This window comes from Buteo buteo, chromosome 12 (genome assembly GCF_964188355.1).
Source record: "Buteo buteo chromosome 12, bButBut1.hap1.1, whole genome shotgun sequence".
Taxonomy (NCBI): Eukaryota; Metazoa; Chordata; class Aves; order Accipitriformes; family Accipitridae; genus Buteo; species Buteo buteo.
The window spans coordinates 22,762,248-22,781,391 of record NC_134182.1 but is presented as its reverse complement, the minus strand read 5'-3'; the positions used below and the strand labels follow the sequence as shown (position 1 = coordinate 22,781,391).

The window sequence follows — 19,144 nt, the reverse complement described above, 5'->3', positions numbered from 1 at the left end:
CCTGCCTTCTTTACTGTAGAAGCACTGTGTTGAATGAAGGGAGCAGGAATTCAGCAACCAGCATGGCATGCAACGTATCAATGTGCATCTTCATCTCAACATTGACACAAAACAGCAGAAAGATGAGCAGCAGAAACAAAACCTGTTTCTTCCTTCAGCTTGAGAGAATCTTGGTAGAAGAACAAACAGGTATACTCTTTCGAGTTATTTTTAATAGGGAAATTTAAAAGGCTTCCAACACAAGAGTAATTTCCTAGAGTAGTTTTTCTGTAGCAGTAGACAGCAAGAAACTTTACCAATTTTCAGTGAAGCTTCAGCGTTTTACAGAGGTTATAGGAGGTGAATCTTGATGACAGCAGAGGCCTTGAATCAGTCAGGGTCTCTCCATTCTACATTCCCATGACTTGGCAGGATACAGTTATCCCACTTGCAAGCAGAGCCATTTCTGTCTTTTCCAAATGCGTGAAGAGAACCCCACAGCTACCAAATGTACAGACAGAACCCTGGTCCTACCTTAGGTCAGGGTTGCCTCACCCCCAGCCCTAAAAACTAGCCTTGTCAGGGTTGCTGTCAGCATTAGTAGAGACTTACTAGCAATGCACACAGCTGGCTGCCCAATGCACACAAAACTTGGCAAAGTCTCTTCAAGAAAACATAGTGCTTCTCCACCAGGCCTTCTCCATCTGCTGTCCTGGGAATGAGGGGAGGGGGAAAAACAGGATCACAGTTACACTGTAGGTAACAGGCACACTGCTATCTTGTAGATAAAAAGAGGACTAGGGCAATTTGGTTTTATTGTGGTGGGATTTTCTTTACTATTATCAAGATGTACTGCTTTATTGGCGTCTAAAACCTCTGAAACTGCCTCTCTGAAAGAGTCCCCCCGTCCGGTTTCAGGCTAAAAAAGAAAGCTGGGGAAGCAGTAACATTTACACTACTTTTGTCCTTCAATTATGAGATTTAAAAAAACTTGCAGTTTCTCAGGTTTTGCAGAAGAAATGGTGTTTTTATTCTCTCCTAACCCAGTCCCAGCTTCCTGCAGTTAAGCAGCAATATCTTTTGCAAATCACGTCTACAAAGCCATTTGTATGCAGTTTTGCGTGAAACTACAGCAGCAGGATGGTACTCACTGGGCAGCAGAGAGAATGTAGTGCATGGCAACATCTCCAAACAAGACCATCAGAGGCTTCCGATCCTCCAGCTTACCCTATGTGTAAAATACACCAAATGCCTCAGTTAGAACATAACTATTTATTCCCACCTACATAACTCTTTATTCCCATCTGCAAGTGAAATAGGGAGATCCTCAGTTGTCCTTCCATCTGGGGAGGGGCTTACAGTCCACAAATGATTTCAGTAAAACCTTGCCAAAAAATCTAAGGTATTCCTGATCTCAAGAAATTTCCCCAAGCAATCCCACCACAGGAACTTTAAACTGAAATAATGATCCTGAAACTTTAACTCTTCTTCACAGCAGACTGGCTAGTTACTTAAAGGCAGCTGATAAACACTCAGCCTTGACACTAAGCTGCTTGTGAACATATGGGTCACATCACCTGTTTAGATCCTGCTGTTATTTCTCTGAGCTGCCAGATGACACAGCTGGTGACAATATTTCCCACTTCACAGTCATAGAAAGTGGAGGAAAAAAAAGTCAGTGGGAACCTCCAACTTGGGGATCTCCAAAACTGCGAGGAGAGGCAAGCACAGAAGTTGGACAGGGTTCCAACAGTTGCTGTATGTATTGTGCTGACATGACATTCACACTAAATATCATTACCATAAGCAGCCAAATTTGAATTTTGTTTCTTAAATAAAAGGGCAAAGATATCATTGCTCAATCTGAAGATTATATAGGAGAATAGGAGTGTCCTGGTTTGGGTTGGAATAGAGTTAATTTTCTTCATAGTAGCTTGTATAGTGTCATGTTTTGTGTTCAGTATGAGAAGAATGTTGATAACATGTTTTCAGTTGTTGCTAAGTAATGTTTAGACTAAGTCAAGGATTTTTCAGCTTCTCATGCTCAGCCAGCAAGAAGGCTGGAGGGGCACAAGAAGCTGGGAGGGGACACAGCCAGGAGAGCTGACCCAAACTGGCCAAAGGGGTATTCCATACCATGTGACATCATGCCTAGTATATAAACTGGGGGGAGTTGGCCTGGAGGGGATAGCTGCTCGGGAACTAACTGGGTGTCAGTCAGCAAGTGGCGAGCAATTGCATTGTGCATCACTTGTTTTGTATATTCCAAACCTTTTATTATTATTATTGTCATTTTAGTATTGTTATTACTATCATTTTTAGTTTCTTCTTTTCTGTTCTATTAAACTGTTCTTATCTCAACCCACTAGTTTTACTTTTTTTCTGATTCTCTCCCCCATCCCACTGGGTTGAGAGGGGAGAGAGTGAGTGGCTGCATGGTGCTTAGTTGCTGGCTGGGTTTAAACCATGACAAGGAGAAAACAAAGGGGAGCCAGAGAAGCTGAGGAGGAAGAACTCACCTTCCTGCTGACAGCAATCAGGAGACACTCTGCCGCTCCTATTTGGAGCTCAGGCTCATTTAGGAGCAGACACAACATCTCCAAGAGCTTGCAGTTGTCTGCTGTGATGTGGCTCAGGGCCACCCAGTCAATGTAGCCAGCCAAGGTGTTGAGTGCTGCTATTCCCACACGGCAATTTGCCTGGGCCTGTGAACAGAGAGGATGCAAAAAGTCAGAACCAGAGAGAAACAGCAATTCCCATCTAAAGCTGTCCACTCCTTGGGATAATAGTTCCAGGAACCACACTGAGAGAGAGACTTGGACCCTTCTGCTGCCACCCCTCACTTCTCCCTTTTCGAGGACTTTGTATTATGGGTGAACAAATCCATCTGTAAATGAGAACTGCAGGCAATAGACTCCAAAGCCTGGGAAATGCCTACTTCTAAGTAATCTTGGTCTTAAGAATGACTAATGCACTAACTCCCACATAGCTCCACTCACCTTTGGCTCCTGAGCCAGATCAGTCTTCTGAAAAAGAAGACAAGAGATAGTGAGCAGCTACAGCACACACTTCCACCCAGCCACTGCTGGACAGGCTTATTCTCAAGAACGCAGCCAGAAGCAGCTTCACAGAATGGCTCCCTAGTGAAAGCGGCTGCAACACAGTCTTCTGCTCAAGACACTGCTGCAGCCATCATAACTACCTCTGCAGCCCCCTGGCAGGTAAGACAACAGGACTTGGAATTGCAAGTTAAGCCACAATTTCCTTCTCATCCAAGAGATGACACTCCAGTCAGCAGGCACCAGGGAGAGAGGGGACAAGAAGGAAAGGCATTTCAGTGCTTCCTGGAAGCTTCCAGGGAAGAAACTTTTGACCTTTTACAGCATCTTACATCCAAAAGCCAGAGACTCTAAAAGATGCTGGTGGCTTTTATGTACTGAGATTGATGTCTGAAAGGGTCAGTGATTTGTCCATGGTCAGAAAGGCAGCTGGGTAGAGCTGGGGCAAAAACTTACAGCCTGACTCCCAGTTCCACACACTTAGCAGCAGCAATGCACTGCTTGCACCATCTTTTTGACTAACACAAATGAGTCCCTCAAACACTCAGGTTTGATTAGTTTTTCAGATGCAAAGACACCATAAGCATTCCTTTCTGCTGCAAGGTTTCAGTTTGGAAACTCAGTCTATCAATGTATTCAGTGCAATGATTTTAAGTTAATCTGGTTGTGTCCCAAACATTTAACAACCAAGCCACCATACCAGAACTGCATACTTATAAGCACTGCAGATTATTATGGTCTTGGGGAACTGTCCATCATCTTGCCCAGTCTCAGTGTGCAGACAGGTAACTGAACACCCAACCCTCAGAATTTACCCTGTGCACAAACATCCCGAAGATCTGCTAACCTGTGGAGTGGTGAGGGCTTCTTGTTCCTGGGGTGCTCCAACCTTGCCAATCAGAAAGATTCCACCGTTAGCAGAAGCAGCCACACTTCAGAGCCTCAAGCATTGCAATTCAAACCTTACCTGGAAATGCATTTCAACCAGACTACAAAATGCACCAGGGTCTCCCACCCACCACCATGAACTGCACAGAGAACTGTCTGCTCTACAGGTGGGTTTGTTCAGCCTGTCAGTGCATCAGGAAAATGAATAAAAGTCAGGTAGGAGATGGCTTTTCATTGCCTCCCCGTTTCACATTTAGTGTAACTCTGGATTTTAATTCACAGAAAAAAAGATCAAGATATACACCTAAGTAGCTTATTTCTAGATTGGTTTCTCAATTGTGCTTCACTGTCAAATCCACTTCCTTCTCAAAGGAACAGACTGGTGTAGAGACTTGCCTTCACCATCCATCTTGAATACCTGCACATCTCTGACTCTAGGTAAGAATTCAGGAAAGAAGTCTCTTTACACAAAAAAGAAGAGCACTCCTCACCACAACTTGACAAAAAAGGGCTTCCTAACCTGAGCTCTTGGAGAAAAGGATCAGAGAAGCCCAGATGCAACGCTGAGACATCAAAAACTCATGTATTTTTTTGATGCCTCACCACAAAGACACCACTGCAGCATAAGAGAGCAGATGTGAGCCCAGGATGGCATCACTTTACCAGTGTGTTACTTAAACTACCTCAAATCTACCCATTTCTGCCACAACCACACCTTCATTTTACTAAGCCACACACCCCTACTGTCAGTGAAGCATTCCAACAGTATGGATGAGACATGCATCCGCTCAAGCCATTTAGACTAGCAAACCCAGACTACCAACACTAACCCTGTCAACCTTGTGCGTTTAGTCTCTCTGATCAGCACTGGCTTCCTAGGCCACAGCAGACCCCTACCTCACAGCGACAGCAACGGATTTCAGACAGTTTCTGCAATTGCTTCCCTGACAACTTGCGAGTTGTATCCCATTTCCTAAACACCTCCAGCACTGACTGAACCCAAGGAAAGGAGACTCTTACCATGCGTCTGTACTTGTTAACGTTCTGCTGCAGGGTAGTTAGTAGGAAGCTAAAGATCTTTTCCATGTTCTGGGTGAGGGTTTGCTGAATATCTCGTCGCCGCTGGGTAGGCAGAGTTTGAAAAGTCACCACATCCTCTGCCAAACGTAGGAGGATGAACATCACCAGTTCCGTCTGAGTTTCCTGATGTCCCCAAATGAAATACACTCCATCAGCATGTTAAAATCTCTAGACATTAGCTCAAAGATGTAGAGAGAAAGTGAGCATGCATGAAGATACAAGTCACACCTTGGGAAAACAGGACAGGAGGACGGCCCTCTCTCTGCTAAAATAATCTCCTGGAATAACTTAATCTTACAGGGATTTTTGAGTCCATCATCAGCCTGTCTCACCTGACCATGAGTGAGTTAGGCTTTCCTCAGGATGATGGAAGACTGAAACCCATACTATGAGCAAGCAGAAGAGAACAGACAGGTGTGTTTCATACCCCTTGCTTGGAGAGGGTATCCAGCTCCTTTAGCATGTCAGGCCAGTGCTGAGGCCATTCACGCTTGATCATCTCCACCACGATGCGAGACAGAACATCTTTAATGTGACTTTCCTCCTCCAGAATACTTTGAGTTCCCTGTGATAGAAGAGGGGCAGAGTTATACAAAACAGCAAACACCAGATATTTATAACTCTGACCTGGGAACCACACAAAATAAAAACAACAAAACAAAACACAACATTGAGCAGTTCTTCCTCCCAGCTACCCTGGATGACATTCCTACCCTCCCAAGCACCCACAGCTAGCGAATGTGGGGAATCAAAAGGATTTTCCTCAAAAGAAGGTCACTTGGTCACGAGAGCAATCACAATGATAAAGAAAACACAACTAAGATAATGAATGTAGTGTTCTTGCAAAGGATAAGAACAAACGTATTTACTGAATTTCCTCCTAAAAAAAGAAAAAGTACATGTTAGACATGCCTCACAACTTCCTGCCATGTCAGGTGACATGGTTATTGACCTGACTACAAGACAGAGAATAGCACTATTTCCTTTCGCTCCCACTTTCTATCTCCAAGTGAGAGAATCATGTTTCAGAGAACAGTCTGGAGTAGAAGGTACTTACACTGGATATGAGGCCCATGACGTTGTTCTTTAGATAAACTTTTTCTAAACGAGGCATATTGTTCCAGCGGAACCTGTTCAAGAGTTTAAAAAAAAAAAAAGAAAAAGAGAAACAAAACGTACACCAAGTCAAAACCTTTATAAAGATCTCTGACATGGTTCTCAATGAACCATCACTTCTTTACCTAAACTAGAGAGAGACACTACAGCTCACTGACTCTGCCAGTGCCCAATCCCTTAATGAAAAGGCTGAGTGAGTTAAAACTGCTGCTGGCAAATGGGCATGCACCACTGAGGTCAACAGACATGAGAAGCAGCAGCAAAAGCACAAAGCATCAGGTCTGTAGAGGCGGCAGAGAGAGGAATCTCAGAACTGAACTAATATAAAGCCTCTTTGTTAGCATGAGGCTAATGACACAGAACACCGCAAAGACCTACTGGTAGCCCTGCGTGCTTATTTACGTCTTGCGACGTCAACATATCTTAGACCTTGGTGAACTAACCTGCCTGAAAGCCATTTTCTCCTCCCCTTCTTTCACAGAGGAGGAAAGAAACAGAGCAGGACAGCAACTGTCCTCTGCTGCAGAACAGATGCTCTGTGTCCTGAAAGTGCCTCCCTGAGGCGGGAGGTGTCGGAATGAGAGCACAGCCCACGCCAGTGGCTGCGTGGCAGCGGGCTGGCACCCTTCGCCAGCGCAGGGGCGCGGGCAGCAGGGCGAGCTGCCTTACTTGACCACATGCTCCAGGATCTGCAGGCCGAAGTGCCGGACGATGGCCGTCTGCGTCTTCTCCGCTAGCTTCAGCCCACAGGGCACGCAGATGGGACACTTCTCCTTGAACTCCTCGCAGAACTGGGAAAGGACCGGGGGACACGCACACTTAAAACACGGGAGCGAGCACGGGGCGGCCGGTAATTGGGGCGGGGGGGGCACCCCCAACCCCTCGGGGAGCACGCCGGGCGGGGGGGGCCGCCCGACTCCCTCAGCGCCGCGCAGGCGCAGCCCCCGCCACCCTCCCCCGTCCGCTGACGACTCCCAGCGCCTCGGGGGCTGCCCGGGGCCGGCCTGCCCCCGCTCTGGCCCGCCGGGCCCGAGCGGGCCCCGGGGCCGTGTGGACGGGCCACCCGCGTGGCCGGAGCCCGGCACCTCCCCTCCCCGGCCACGTACCTTGAGCGCCTCCAGGCGGTAGCGCTGCGTGGAGGCCGGGTCCATGATCACTGTCACCGCCTTCACCAGCTGATCGCAGAGGCTGCTCACCTGCTCGGCCGACATGGCGATGGCGGCGGCGGCGGGCCCGCGCCACCGGCCACCTACGGGCGAGAGGAGGGGGCGGCCGGCACGCGGCGCACGCGCGACACCGCAGCGGCTCTGCGCATGTGCGGTGAGGAAGGAGCTGGCGGGGAAAGCGCATGCGCCGAGCTCCGTCGAGGCGACCCCGCCCCCCGAGAACTACAACTCCCGGCGTGGCCCGCGCGGGGACTACGGCTCACGGGAGGCGGCGCGGCGCGGCGGGGCGGGGCGCTCCACGCTGCCGAGCGGGCGGTCGGTCAGTCAGTTGGCGGTAGGATGTCGCGGGGGCGGGAGCGTGTGGTGGCCCTGGTGGACATGGACTGCTTCTTCATGCAGGTGGAGCAGCGCCTCGACCCGCAGCTGCGCGGCCGCCCCTGCGCCGTGGTGCAGTACACCGAGTGGCAGGGCGGCGGGTAAGTGCGGCCGCCGGCGGGCCGGCCGTGGCCCCGGCCCCTTGCGCTCCGCGCGGCGGTGCCGGGCCGTGCCCGCCCTGCACCGCCCTCCGTGTCTTGCAGGATCATCGCGGTGAGCTACGAGGCGCGCGCCTTCGGCGTGTCCCGCGGGATGTGGGCGACGGAGGCGCGGGCGCTGTGCCCCGAGCTGGCGCTGGCGCGGGTGCCCCAGGCGCGGGGCAAGGCCGACCTCACCCGGTGAGCGGGGCGGGGGATCGGGCCGGGGGTGGCGGCGGGGGCCGCCTTACGCGGGGCGGCGCCTGAGGCTGCGCCCGCCGCCCGGCAGGTACCGGGAGGCCAGCGCGGAGGTGATGCAGGTGCTGTCGCGCTTCGCCGCCATCGAGCGGGCCAGCATCGACGAGGCGTACCTGGACCTGACGGGCAGCGCGCGGGAGCGGCTGCGAGCCCTGCGGGGGCGCCCCCTGGCGGCCGCGCTGCTGCCCACCACCTTCGTGCAGGGGCTGCCCGACGACCCCGGCCCCGGCCCCCGGCCCAGCGCGAAGGGTACGCACCGACCCGGGCCCGGCCGTCCCCGCGGGGCTTCGGCCGCCGGGGCCGGCGCTTTGCATACCGCGGCGGGGCGGCTCTAACGGCTTTGCTTTGAGGCTGCACAACGCGGCGAGAAAGGAGCCCGCTGCTGCTGCCGGCCCCGGGCCCCCCCGTGCTGTCCCTCTCCCGCTCCATTGGTAACACTCCCTCTACATCAATAGAGGTAGAGGGCGGGCTGCTTTATCTCCCCCGAAGCAAGAGGTTGGGAAATGGGATCTATGTCTTCCCCAACGAATGGCTTTTAAGGTGCCCGCTTCTCGTCCTTGCTGTTGACGCGCAGTTACAGAAGCATGTGGCTGTTGGCTGGGGCTGGCTGATGCTACCGGGCCCTTTGCTGGGCTCAGCAAGAAATGCCCACGTTGATCCCCTGTGCATCCTTTTCTAGAGGAGCTGCGGCAACATGGCTTGCACGAGTGGCTGGCGTCGCTGTCTTTCGATAACCCTGATTGTCCTGACCTGCAGCTGACCATGGGTGCAGTAATTGTGGAAGAAATGAGGGTGGCTGTAGAAGCAGCCACTGGATTCAAGTGTTCAGCTGGGATTTCGCACAACAAGGTACGTCTGTAACACATCAACCTGATTTCTTCTGAGTAGTAGAGTCAAAGTGTGCTGTAGACGCTCCCCTATGCACTCTTTCAAGTCTCCCATAGAAGGCAAGCTGACCGGGGAATGCAGCCATGTGTGAGCACACCTTCAGGGAAATTATAGGACATCTGGGAAGGAGAGGAGTTTTTTTCCCAGAGATGGGGCCTATGCAGTCAGCACTGAATTAATTTACTGCCTGGAGTACCCTAATGAGTTAGCTCACTAGGAGGAAAAGGGTTTTTAAGTCCCCCAGGAGAGTTTTCTTCAGGAAAAAATGAGAGCTTAAAGCAGGAAACCTCCACCTTGAGTTTTAGACAACAGTGGCTGTGGCCAGAGAATGGTTTTTACTGACACAAATTCCCAGCAACTTGGAGGAAGAATAATACCAGTTTGGGGCACTGAGGTGAGTTGGGTTGCTTTTCCTCTTTCTGGTCAACCAGTCTTTACCCCTGCTGGCCATACTCTGGGTGATGCTCAGCCAGCTGCTGAGAGCAGCCACAGGAGCACTTCGTGCGTGACAGCAGCTGCAGAAACAAACGGACTTTGATGCTGCAGCTATAGAGGGTTTCCTGCTGGGTGAAATGCAGGGTGGTTTGCTGAGAGCACCTAGCACTCATTTCATTCTTTGCAAAAGGAGCTTATCTGTACAGTTATGACTCTAAAATGCAGGCTCTGACTAAAAAAAGAAAAGGATAAAGACTAAATGGATCCCTTGGAATTTAAGGAAGATAAATTTCATTTTAGACTGCTGCAGAAACAACTGGCACTATGATCACTTGTACACAGGTGATGGAGCTAGTTCTGCTCGCCTTGAAACTAGAGCAGACTGTGAGGCAGAAATGAGCTAGCTGAGGAATATCACTGGTGTAGAAGTTTCCAGTGGGAAGGGATGTTCAATTTGCCTTTTTGCTCTCTTTAATCAAGAATAACAGAGAAGAGCCCCGCTATCCCTAGCAGCTTCTCCCAGCTTCCATTTTCTATGCCAGCATTATTCTTTTTTTTTTCTTTTTTTACAAAGGAGTAAGGAAATTATGATATACTGTGCTATCCCTGAAGAACTGTATATATATACCACAAGCACAATGCAGAGATTACCAGAGGCTACATGTGGCTGTGCAGAACATGCTACCGTGCTTCCACAGCCAACTCACCTCTGCAGGTACAAACCTTTTCTGCAAAGAATGAAACGAGTGCTAGATGCTCTCAGCAAACCATCCTGCATTCACCCAACAGGAAACCCTCTATAGCTGCAGCATCAAAGTCCGTTTGTTTCTGCAGCTGCTGTCATGCACGAAGTGCTCCTGTGGCTGCTCTCAGCAGCTGGCTGAGCATCACCCAGAGCATGGCCAGCAGGGGTAAAGACTGGTTGACCAGAAAGAGGAAAAGCAACCCAACTCACCTCAGTGCCCCAAACTGGTATTATTCTTCCTCCAAGTTGCTGGGAATTTGTGTCAGTAAAAACCATTCTCTGGCCACAGCCACTGTTGTCTAAAACTCAAGGTGGAGGTTTCCTGCTTTAAGCTCTCATTTTTTCCTGAAGAAAACTCTCCTGGGGGACTTTTCCTCTGAGTGAGCTAACTTGTTAGAGTATACCAGGAATGCAGCTGATAAATGAGACCAAATAATTGAATGAGCTATTTGGAAGCACCTGGAGGATAACAGCATGGTTTTATCAAGAACCACTCTTGCCAAACTCTTTATGTGCCCTCTTTAACAGCACAAGTGGCCTAATGTGCAGGGGAAACTGCAGATGTGAGGTGTTGACCTTAAAGTTTCTAACACCTCACCCTGAGTTGCATAAGCAGACCATGACACCCTATGAAAATACATGACTGAGGTTATCTGGAGGGCATGCATCTAGCTGAAGACAATGCTGTTGTTTCCCATAATGATTTCGTTCAGTGAGTTGCGCTCAAATGGGGATGTTTAGAGTAGGATCCTGGGGGAAGCTGTCTGAGGTCCACTAAGAGTCAATATTTTCACTGAAGCCTATGGAGAGGGAACAGCTGTAGGAACCCAGGTGATGCAAAGCACAGATGGGTCTCAGGGCCTGGGTTGTAAGAGTTCTGGGAGATGAAATTAGAGCTGAAAATTTGGGGCTTGGAAAAGCCCAGAAACAGTCTGAAATCACCAAGCAGTGCTTCTTATGCTCCTCACTGATGTTTTTTGTGGTTTATGGCAAAAAAGCAACCAGCAGGCTTTTGGCTAAGTCACAGTAAGTCTGGAAGTAGTCTGGAGTTGTTGTGGACAAGCAGCAGGATGAGTCAGTAATATGAGTGCTCTTGTAGAAACGGCAAATGCCATTTCAACATGTGCAAGATTAGAGAAGGTGTCAGAAAAAGTGATTATTTCTTCCCATGAAATCTTAGTGATTGATTCAGGTTGCAGCTTTTCACTTTATGAATAGTATGGGTAAACTTGGAAGAGTCTCCAGTGAAACAAGAATAACAATAATTGTACATCTGGAAAATGACTGGATATGAAAAGTTGAAGGAAAGGTATCTACTTTGTCTAGAAAAGAGTGAGAACATATGTAAACCTGTAAAACAGGCTGCTAATAAAGATCATAGATCAAGAGATAGGGAAGAAATTCTGCTTAGTTATAGGATGTGCGGTAAAGCAGTGAAAGAGAAAATCGTTACACTTGTTAAAAAAAAAAAAAAAGCTCCAAACGCCCAGATAAAGGTATTTCAAGCTGGTCTTTGTATTCTTGATCCTGTGGTAGATTAGAGTGGGAGGGGAAGCGGTATAGCAGATAGGCTAGAGAGCATCCCTTCCAGGCTAGCAATTCTGTATTTTGTAGATTTCCTTTTGCAGCATTATGCAGCTGTGAACCTTGCAGAGAGAAGATTAACACAGTGACATTGAGAAAAAGCAAGACAAACACAGAAGATGAAGGAGCAAGACATAGTGAGAGAAATAGCCTGGGGAGGATTATGGGGATGCTCTGGAAGCTCTAGCATGCTTGCCTGATGGAAAACTAAGCCAACCAGAACAGGTGATAGACCCAGATCCCCTAAGCTGCCTGGAGCGGGAGTCCAGGCCTTTGCAGAGCTCCAAGTCTGGAAGCAGCAGTGCTTTCAGAGTACCCAGCCAGTCCCAGGGTGGGTACTACCTGGGAGCAAGCAGTGGTGCAACCTGCATGTCCTTACTAGCAGCTATTCCAAAGGCAGCTCTTAGAGGTGATGCAGGACAAGCCATTAGGTAGAGTCACAATAAAGTCAGTGCAAAGTTTGTAATAACAGGGTTTCCACCCTATTCTGTGTTACAGACACTGGCAAAACTGGCCTGTGGGTTAAACAAGCCCAACCGCCAGACGCTAGTATCTTCGCGATTTGTCCCACAGCTCTTCAGCCAACTGCCTGTCAGAAATATGTAAGTACTGGGGACCTGCCTGCTTTTGTGCAACTTAGGGCTCAGGCTGAGCTGTTCTGTGGCAAGAGCATGTATTTGAAATGCTGGTGCTGTGCTTCCACCAGTATCCAGGCTTTTATCAGGAAGAGAGCTGTTTGTCTTCATTGTTGTGGTACTTGCTCCTGTTGGTTTGTCATCATTGCTTGTGTGAGCAGAACTAAAGTGACTTGGGGTAGGAAGCTGTTCTTGGCCACCTCAACAGAGAGCAATTTGATGCTAATTGATAGCAGTCAGCAAAGGCTTTCAACTCCACAGTAACCGTTCATCGATGCTTGTAAAAAATGGAGAGGAAATCATACCAGTAATCCCTCACAGCTGTGAGCAGCAGTTCAGGAGGAGCATGCTTGGGAGCTGCAGTCCTGCTAGTGAAGGGACCACACTCAAAGAGCCCACTAGCATCCTGTGGGCAGACTTTCCCTGGGTAGAGCTGTGCTGAAGATGACTGCTGGGGTGTATAGGTGTAAGCCAGGAGAAACTGTGGGAAAGGAGGCCATAGCTGTGCTCTAGTGTGAATGACAGAGCTGTGCTCCCAGAGAGCAGATGTAGTTTGGTTTTGAGCATCCACACTACATGCAAGTACTTTTCCTTGTGTAGGGAAGAGTTACCAGCACTGCTGCTCCAGAGGAATGGATCCCTGGTCCTGCTCTCCAGACCTGCACTGCTGTTCTCTGCTTTCAGGGTCTCACTAGGGATGGAGGGGGAGTTGTGTGGAAGGGTAGGAGGAAGCAGGCAGTGTGTGAGGCATTCTTCAGAGCATGGTTTGGGACCGCATTTTGAAGATGGAGCAGAGGGAGAAGCACTGAAACTGGGCAAGCCAAGGAGAAGTTCCCACTTCAACTCTTACATGTCCTGTTATGAGAAAAAAAGCTGTTATGTACCAAGTGTTCCCTTTTTTCCTGCTAGTTCCTAACTGCTTCTAGCTGTCCTGATCTAGGGACAGCTGCTGCAAGAAGACTTGGCATAGTCTCCACATGATGCTTCATTTGTGTTTTCTCTTTCTCTTTTTCTTTCTCTGCTGTAGCCGTAACCTGGGAGGCAAACTTGGCACTGCCATCACAGATGTCCTGGGAGTAGAGTACATCGGGCAGCTGACACAGTTCAGTGAGACAGAGCTACAGACTCACTTTGGAGACAAAACTGGGTAATAACCCACTCACCACAACTTGCCTCTTGGAAGGAACTGTGACTTCCTTTCAGTCACAGGTGGTTCTGCTGTGATTAGGAAGGTTGGAAAGTAAAACTTCAGTGACATCTTTGAGAAGCATTGGTCTGGCAGGCCCACAAACAGGTTTCCCGTCTTGCCTGCTCCCAGGCACCCTCCCCGGGATAATGTTTTGCCTGTCAGCTAGCTTCTCTGCCTTCCTCTACAGCACCTAAGGATGGGGCCAAGCTGTGGAAGGGCTCCCTGCAAGCTGGGAAGCAGGCAGGCTTGACAGTCTCATTACAGAGAAAATTACAAGGCTGGACTGGAGCCTGAAACACCACTTCTGGGCCCAGAGCAGTCGCTAGGGTGCCGTACAGGCTGGTGAACTGCTGCCACTTCAGGAAAAGAGGCAGAGGAGTTGCGCTGACAGGCAGTTGTGGCCTGAAGGAAGCCTGCCTGTTCAGCTGTGGCTGCAACTGCAGAGCTGGGGATGAGAGGCAGAGTCAGAGCTTGCACAGAGCTGAAAGCATGGCTCAGTGGAAGGCTGGCTTGCTGCCCAGTGATGCCTGCCTGTCTGTTGCTGCCTTACCTCATGATTCCTCTGTGGCTTTCAGGTCCTGGCTCTATGACTTGTGCAGAGGAATTGAAGACGAACCTGTCAAAAACCGGTACCTGCCCCAGTCCATTGGCTGCAGCAAGAACTTCCCTGGGAAGACAGCCCTGGCCACACAGAAGGAGGTAGGAGAAGCCTACATCTAGCACAAGGCTTGGTCTTTGCACCGGAGATGAGAACTCTAAAAGCTGAGACTAGCTTGCAGAACTGCTGCTTTTCTGTGTCACAGTGCCCTGAAACTCAGCCTAGGGGTACAGTGGGAAGAGGTGGTTTGGGCCCCAGAAATCAGGGGTATCCCTGTTTGACAGACATGCATTGATGAACTCCTGCAAAAAGAGGTCCAACCTTATTGTAATTGTCACGAGCAAGACTGTGCATCTGTGCTGTTAAAAGGTATTCACAGTGCCAAGCTTCAAGGGCTTGGTTGCTAGAAAGAAGGTAAATAGCCCGAAGAAAGAGGGAGGATGCACCTTACCGGTTAGCTGGGGAGTGGTTCCCACAGAGCTGTAGGGAGACACGAAGAGAGATCCAGGGCAGGGGACCCAGATTACTTGGCAAAGTCTAGTAGTAATGCTGCAGGACTTCTATGGTATCTACAATACCTGGCCTCCAGTGTTTAAGCCTCACCTGGGCTAATTTCTCCAGGAGTGCTCCAGCCATGGGGCCTCGTGATGGTCCGCATCCATTCCAGTTGATGTCCCTTCAGCATTCCCCAGCGTGCGGAGTGTTGCTCTGGCCTGGTGGCAGTGCTGTGAGAGAGGCCCAACCTGTCTGTTACCACTTTTTTGTCCAGGTGCAACACTGGCTCCTGCAGCTGGCCTTGGAGCTGGAATCTAGACTGACCAAGGACAGGAGCCAGGTAAGGAGAGGCATGGGGACAACATTCTCCCTGCTGGCCTTCAGGAAGCCACGCAGCACATCTGCACCATGAGCTGTTTGCAGGAGGCTGAGGGTGGTGTGCAGTGGGGGAGGAAATCTGCTCGTCCTCAGATGTGTGCCTGTGTGCTGAGGTGTCCCAAGCAAAAAGGCATGCAGGACCCCAGTCAGGAAGGATGGTTTTGCCCCAGAACACTGCAGGACTAAGAACGGTCCTTGTCCTGTGCTTTAGGATGCAGGGACCTGAGCCACTGCACCTTCCTCCTGCTGTACTGCTGCTCCCTTGCAAGCCCTTTGCTGATGCAGCTCTGCCTGTGCTGTGGGCTGTAAGAGGAAGCAATACACTCAAATCCAGATGGTAGACTGCAGGCCAGGGTGAGATTAATCGGCTAGCTTCATCCCTGTAGGGGGTGCCAAGAAAAGGTGTGCAGCTGTCTTTGAAGGAAAGCAAGGAGTAACTGCTTCCCATCCTATGTGGCACAGCTGTACAAGCACTTGCTGTCCTGTATCTCATCCCTTGGAGATCAGGCCAGGCAGGACAAGCTGCCATCTGTCACACAGCATCATCGGGAGGTGGTAGCTGATAGTTACAGGGTTCTGGGCAGCCGGACGGTCTCCTCGGCCTTTCCTGCTTTTTCCTGTAGGTGTCGCTTGAAACACAGCTACCTCTTATCTTTGCAGAACCACCGAGTGGCCAAGCAGCTGATGGTGGTCATCCGCATGCAGGGAGACACCCGGGTGTCACGCTTTTGCGCGCTGTCCCGCTATGATGCCCAGAAAATGTGCAACGATGCATTTACCCTCATCCAAAACTGCAACATGGCTGGGGCTCACCAGGCGGCCTGGTGAGTGTGGGAGGAAGTGGTTCATGTCTCTGTCAGGGGTTGTTCTGCTGCAGGAAGTGCAGGATGAGCCAGGGACCTGACAGAAAGGAATGAGAATGTTATGCCAACTGGCAGGAAAAGTGATCCTCAGTGCACACACAGCAGAGTGCAGTGACCTCTGCTTGTTAGTGGTAGGACAGCTGTGAGAGCCTGGCCTCTTCCTAGTCCCACATCTGGCAAAACACTTCTGACTTCTGTACTTGGAGCTGATGCTTGCTACTGGCAGGGTGGTGTCCAGCTGGAGTGAGGCAGTCCTTGCCTGCTGGGCTGGAGAAGCTAGCTAGGCCTTGCTCCCCTCCCCTAAGGACAAAGGTGCTTTTTGGGAGGAGGCTGTTCGGGCAGGAAGGAAAACTAAGGTGTGCAGCTCCTGTATTCAACATTGCTTTCTCCTTTCCTCCTGCTCTGCAGTGAAGGCTGAGGCATAGTTAAGGCAAGAAGGTCCCATTTGGCTTAGACAAGGCTGCTGCTCTCATCTTGCCTGGGAGTCTCACAGCAGCTCTGGCCTGTGGTGCACTGGAATTCCAGGCTGGCAGCTGGCTGTCCCTGCTTCAGTGCCCTTTCCTTTGGGAAATGCTGTTCTGGGAAGAGGCTTTCTGCTCTGCCCAACACAGCCTGCTATGCCTGTGAGACTCTGTTCTGGAGGTAGCAATACTAACATTTTGTCAGAAGAAACATCTCTCCCACCCCTTGCCAGATACCCAGAGTGCAGTTCCCCTGTCTCCTGGCTGTGAACATTTTATGTTACTTAAAGTCTTACCTCAAGAGACTTCTTGCTTCCCAGGCTGGTGTCTGAGCTGATGTTGGTCTGTCCTTTGCAGGTGTCCACCGCTCATATCTGTACTTCTCTCGGCAAGCAAGTTCTCAGAGCCTGCTGCAGGCTCTGCAGGCATTGCCACCTTCCTGACGAGTGATATCCAGCCTGATGGCACTGCCAGCCAAAACATGTCTTCTGGGAGGCCCAGGGTCAAGTTCTTTAGGAGCCCAAGCAAAGAGTTTAGGCAGAAGCCAGCTAATGCTATTGAGTCGTTCTTCCAAAAGGCAGCAGAAAGGCAGCAGTCACAGATGGTGGCAGCAACCAGCCTGCCTGCTGCTACCATTGCTGAGTCACCTGTACCCAGCTCCGCAAAGGACCAAGAGAGAGATGGCATTGGACTTGCTTCGGTGCAGTGTGACCTGGAGTCCCCTATGAAACAGAGTCCCGGAGATGGGAGCCCTACTTCTCCTTACAAGATGCTTCCCTGTGAGAAGTCGCTGTCTAATGCTGTACAAACACCCTCAACTCCACCCAGCTCCAGGACCCTTCTGAAACTAGAGCCAGCTGTGGAGGGAAATGAGCAGAATTTGCCACCCTCTCCTGAGCTCACCCCACTCCCTCCTGCCTCACCGGGGGACCACCAGTGCTGTGAGAAGTGCGGCCAGCTTGTGCTGGTGTGGGAGTTCCCAGAGCACATGGACTATCACTTTGCTCTGGAGCTGCAAAGCTCCTTCCTGGAGCCCAGCGCTCCCATGGTTCCAGCAGCAGCTCCCAGCCCAAAGGCTGCAGCTTCCATGTCTCCTGCCAAGGCAAAGAACAAGCCCAAGACTCCAGCAGGATCTAGTGCAAAACGACCCAGAGAAGGTGCAACAAGAACTTTAGATTTTTTCTTCAAGCGCTTACCTCCTTAACTCCCAGCCATGCTGGGAGTTTTTAGAGAATCAGTGTTTTTAAGGAATCAGTGTTTTTAAATACAGTTAAAAGTCTTTATAGTGCCTGTCAGGTTTTAATGCAGGAAAGTTTAATAAATTATCTCTACCCCAAGTCTAACAGGAACTGGAACTCCTGAATTGCATATGATGCTGGACGTACCCAGTTTAGCTGGTGGCAGCTAGCTTTTGCCTCTGCCTGCTTGGTGCTACCAGAAGCTGCATTGTACTTGCTTCCACTTCGGCCATGGCTACTTCCATAGCATCACTGCTCAGCTTTCTGTTCCTACTGTAAAAGCAGGCACTGTAAGCACAGTGGCTTATCCCAGGGCATCATCAGCCAAGCCTAGGCTTGAACCCCTATCCAGTCACTTATTATGAAGCCTTCACCTCATGGTGGTTCTCCTCTAGCTGCAGTTGCAAGCTTTACCCTTACTGTATAACTTACATATGGTAGCTTAGCCCTGTGGGTCCTCTCCACCTGGAAGACACTGATTTTTATTCTATACACACCGCCCCCCCCCCCCCCCCCCCCCCAAGATTTTTGTTATAGACGGTTTGGCAATTCCCTCTGTGTAGCAGTCCATTGTGTGATGCTTATCACCAGCTCTGGAGTGCACAAGAGAGACTGCTCCTGTCTAAGAGTTGAGGAAGCTGGAGCTGCATGGGCATACTTTTTGCTGGGCTTTTTGAAATCTCAGCACTGGCTCCTGATAATTGCTATTGACACATAAACAGTCTACTGCTAGACTCCCCATGGCAGGGATGGGAAACATGCCAGAGTCACACAGCACTCTGTGAAAGCTTTCCTCCATTGCAGAAAGAGTGTATAACCCCATTTTACTTCCTCCCCAGACTCTGGGTGATATTACATGCAACTTGATGACACGTATCTGTTTTGATCATGCTCTGCTGAATGACTTGTTCAGCTCTCTGGGCCACAGTTCACATCAGAGTGGCTGCCCCCATGCTCCACAAATTACAACAGAGCCAACAAAGCAGAATATCGCCGAGGGGACTAGCAGGCACTAAGAGAGGATAAGAACAGCTCCAGGGCAAGAGATGTGGTTGCCCTCAGCTGCCCGGCAGGGCTCATCTGCATGCTACACCACTAGCTGCCTGGAGCCTGCTGGCTTCTCCCAAAAGTGCTGCTGCCAATAATTTGAACTCAGCTCTTAGGGCAGGGGGAAGGAACGTGCCACGTCAAGGCAGCACTGGGTGGGGTTTGGAAACACACTTAGCAGTTTCATCAGCTGCAGGCTTCCCCTCCCTCAGCAGGGGGAGAGAGCGCCTTTCAGGCAGCAGATAATGATGCAAAGTGCAGCTGTATTTGCATGTGCTGTTTCCCCTTCTTTTCTGAACTGCATCATCCTACTTGCAGCTGTTGAGCTGCTCTCCTTCCAGCAGACAGCCTGTGCTGGGAAGCTGCTATGTTACTGTCATTGGGGGTCTAACACTTGACAAAGTTGTTGAGAGATTTCAGGAAGCACAAGAAGCTCATTCTGGTGCGTGCAGCTCTGCTGGTAATCAGCAGAGGAAGGAATTACAGAGTCACTCCCATTAATGGTAGTCCTCACATTGCAAAGCGGCAAG

At 50.3% G+C, this 19,144-nt stretch overlaps 2 protein-coding genes across 9 annotated transcripts in view; one reads left to right on the top strand and one right to left on the bottom strand.

Annotated features, from left to right (window-relative positions):
• XPO5 (exportin 5) overlaps positions 1-7,419 on the bottom strand; it is a 31,211-nt gene extending 23,792 nt beyond the window's left edge. For 2 of the 6 annotated variants that reach the window (XM_075043010.1, XM_075043011.1), the window contains exons 1-11: positions 7,229-7,419; positions 6,792-6,913; positions 6,064-6,136; positions 5,434-5,571; positions 4,947-5,129; positions 3,886-3,927; positions 2,979-3,005; positions 2,499-2,684; positions 1,557-1,688; positions 1,131-1,207; positions 592-691 (exon numbers count right to left, since the gene is read on the bottom strand). In XM_075043010.1, coding sequence (XP_074899111.1) covers positions 592-691; positions 1,131-1,207; positions 1,557-1,688; positions 2,499-2,684; positions 2,979-3,005; positions 3,886-3,927; positions 4,947-5,129; positions 5,434-5,571; positions 6,064-6,136; positions 6,792-6,913; positions 7,229-7,333 — 1,185 coding nt within the window. In that variant the 5' untranslated portion in view covers positions 7,334-7,419. The remainder of the gene's footprint in view (positions 1-591; positions 692-1,130; positions 1,208-1,556; positions 1,689-2,498; positions 2,685-2,978; positions 3,006-3,885; positions 3,928-4,946; positions 5,130-5,433; positions 5,572-6,063; positions 6,137-6,791; positions 6,914-7,228) is intronic. The other 4 variants (XM_075043014.1, XM_075043015.1, XM_075043012.1 and 1 more) reach the window with 3 other exon arrangements.
• Positions 7,420-7,584: 165 nt separating this feature from the next.
• Positions 7,585-17,671, top strand: POLH (DNA polymerase eta). 3 transcript variants are annotated; one of them, XM_075043001.1, is made up of 11 exons: positions 7,585-7,607; positions 7,688-7,764; positions 7,867-8,001; positions 8,090-8,307; positions 8,738-8,907; positions 12,209-12,312; positions 13,373-13,492; positions 14,110-14,233; positions 14,902-14,967; positions 15,666-15,829; positions 16,687-17,671. In XM_075043001.1, exons 3-11 carry the CDS (start codon positions 7,916-7,918, stop codon positions 17,531-17,533), a joined length of 1,899 nt encoding a protein of 632 aa, XP_074899102.1. In that variant the 5' UTR covers positions 7,585-7,607; positions 7,688-7,764; positions 7,867-7,915; the 3' UTR covers positions 17,534-17,671. The 3 variants fall into 3 exon arrangements, with proteins under 3 accessions (XP_074899102.1, XP_074899101.1, XP_074899100.1); XM_075043000.1 differs by having other exon boundaries at positions 7,589-7,611; XM_075042999.1 differs by lacking the exon at positions 7,585-7,607 and having other exon boundaries at positions 7,608-7,764.
• The last annotated feature ends 1,473 nt before the right edge of the window (positions 17,672-19,144 follow it).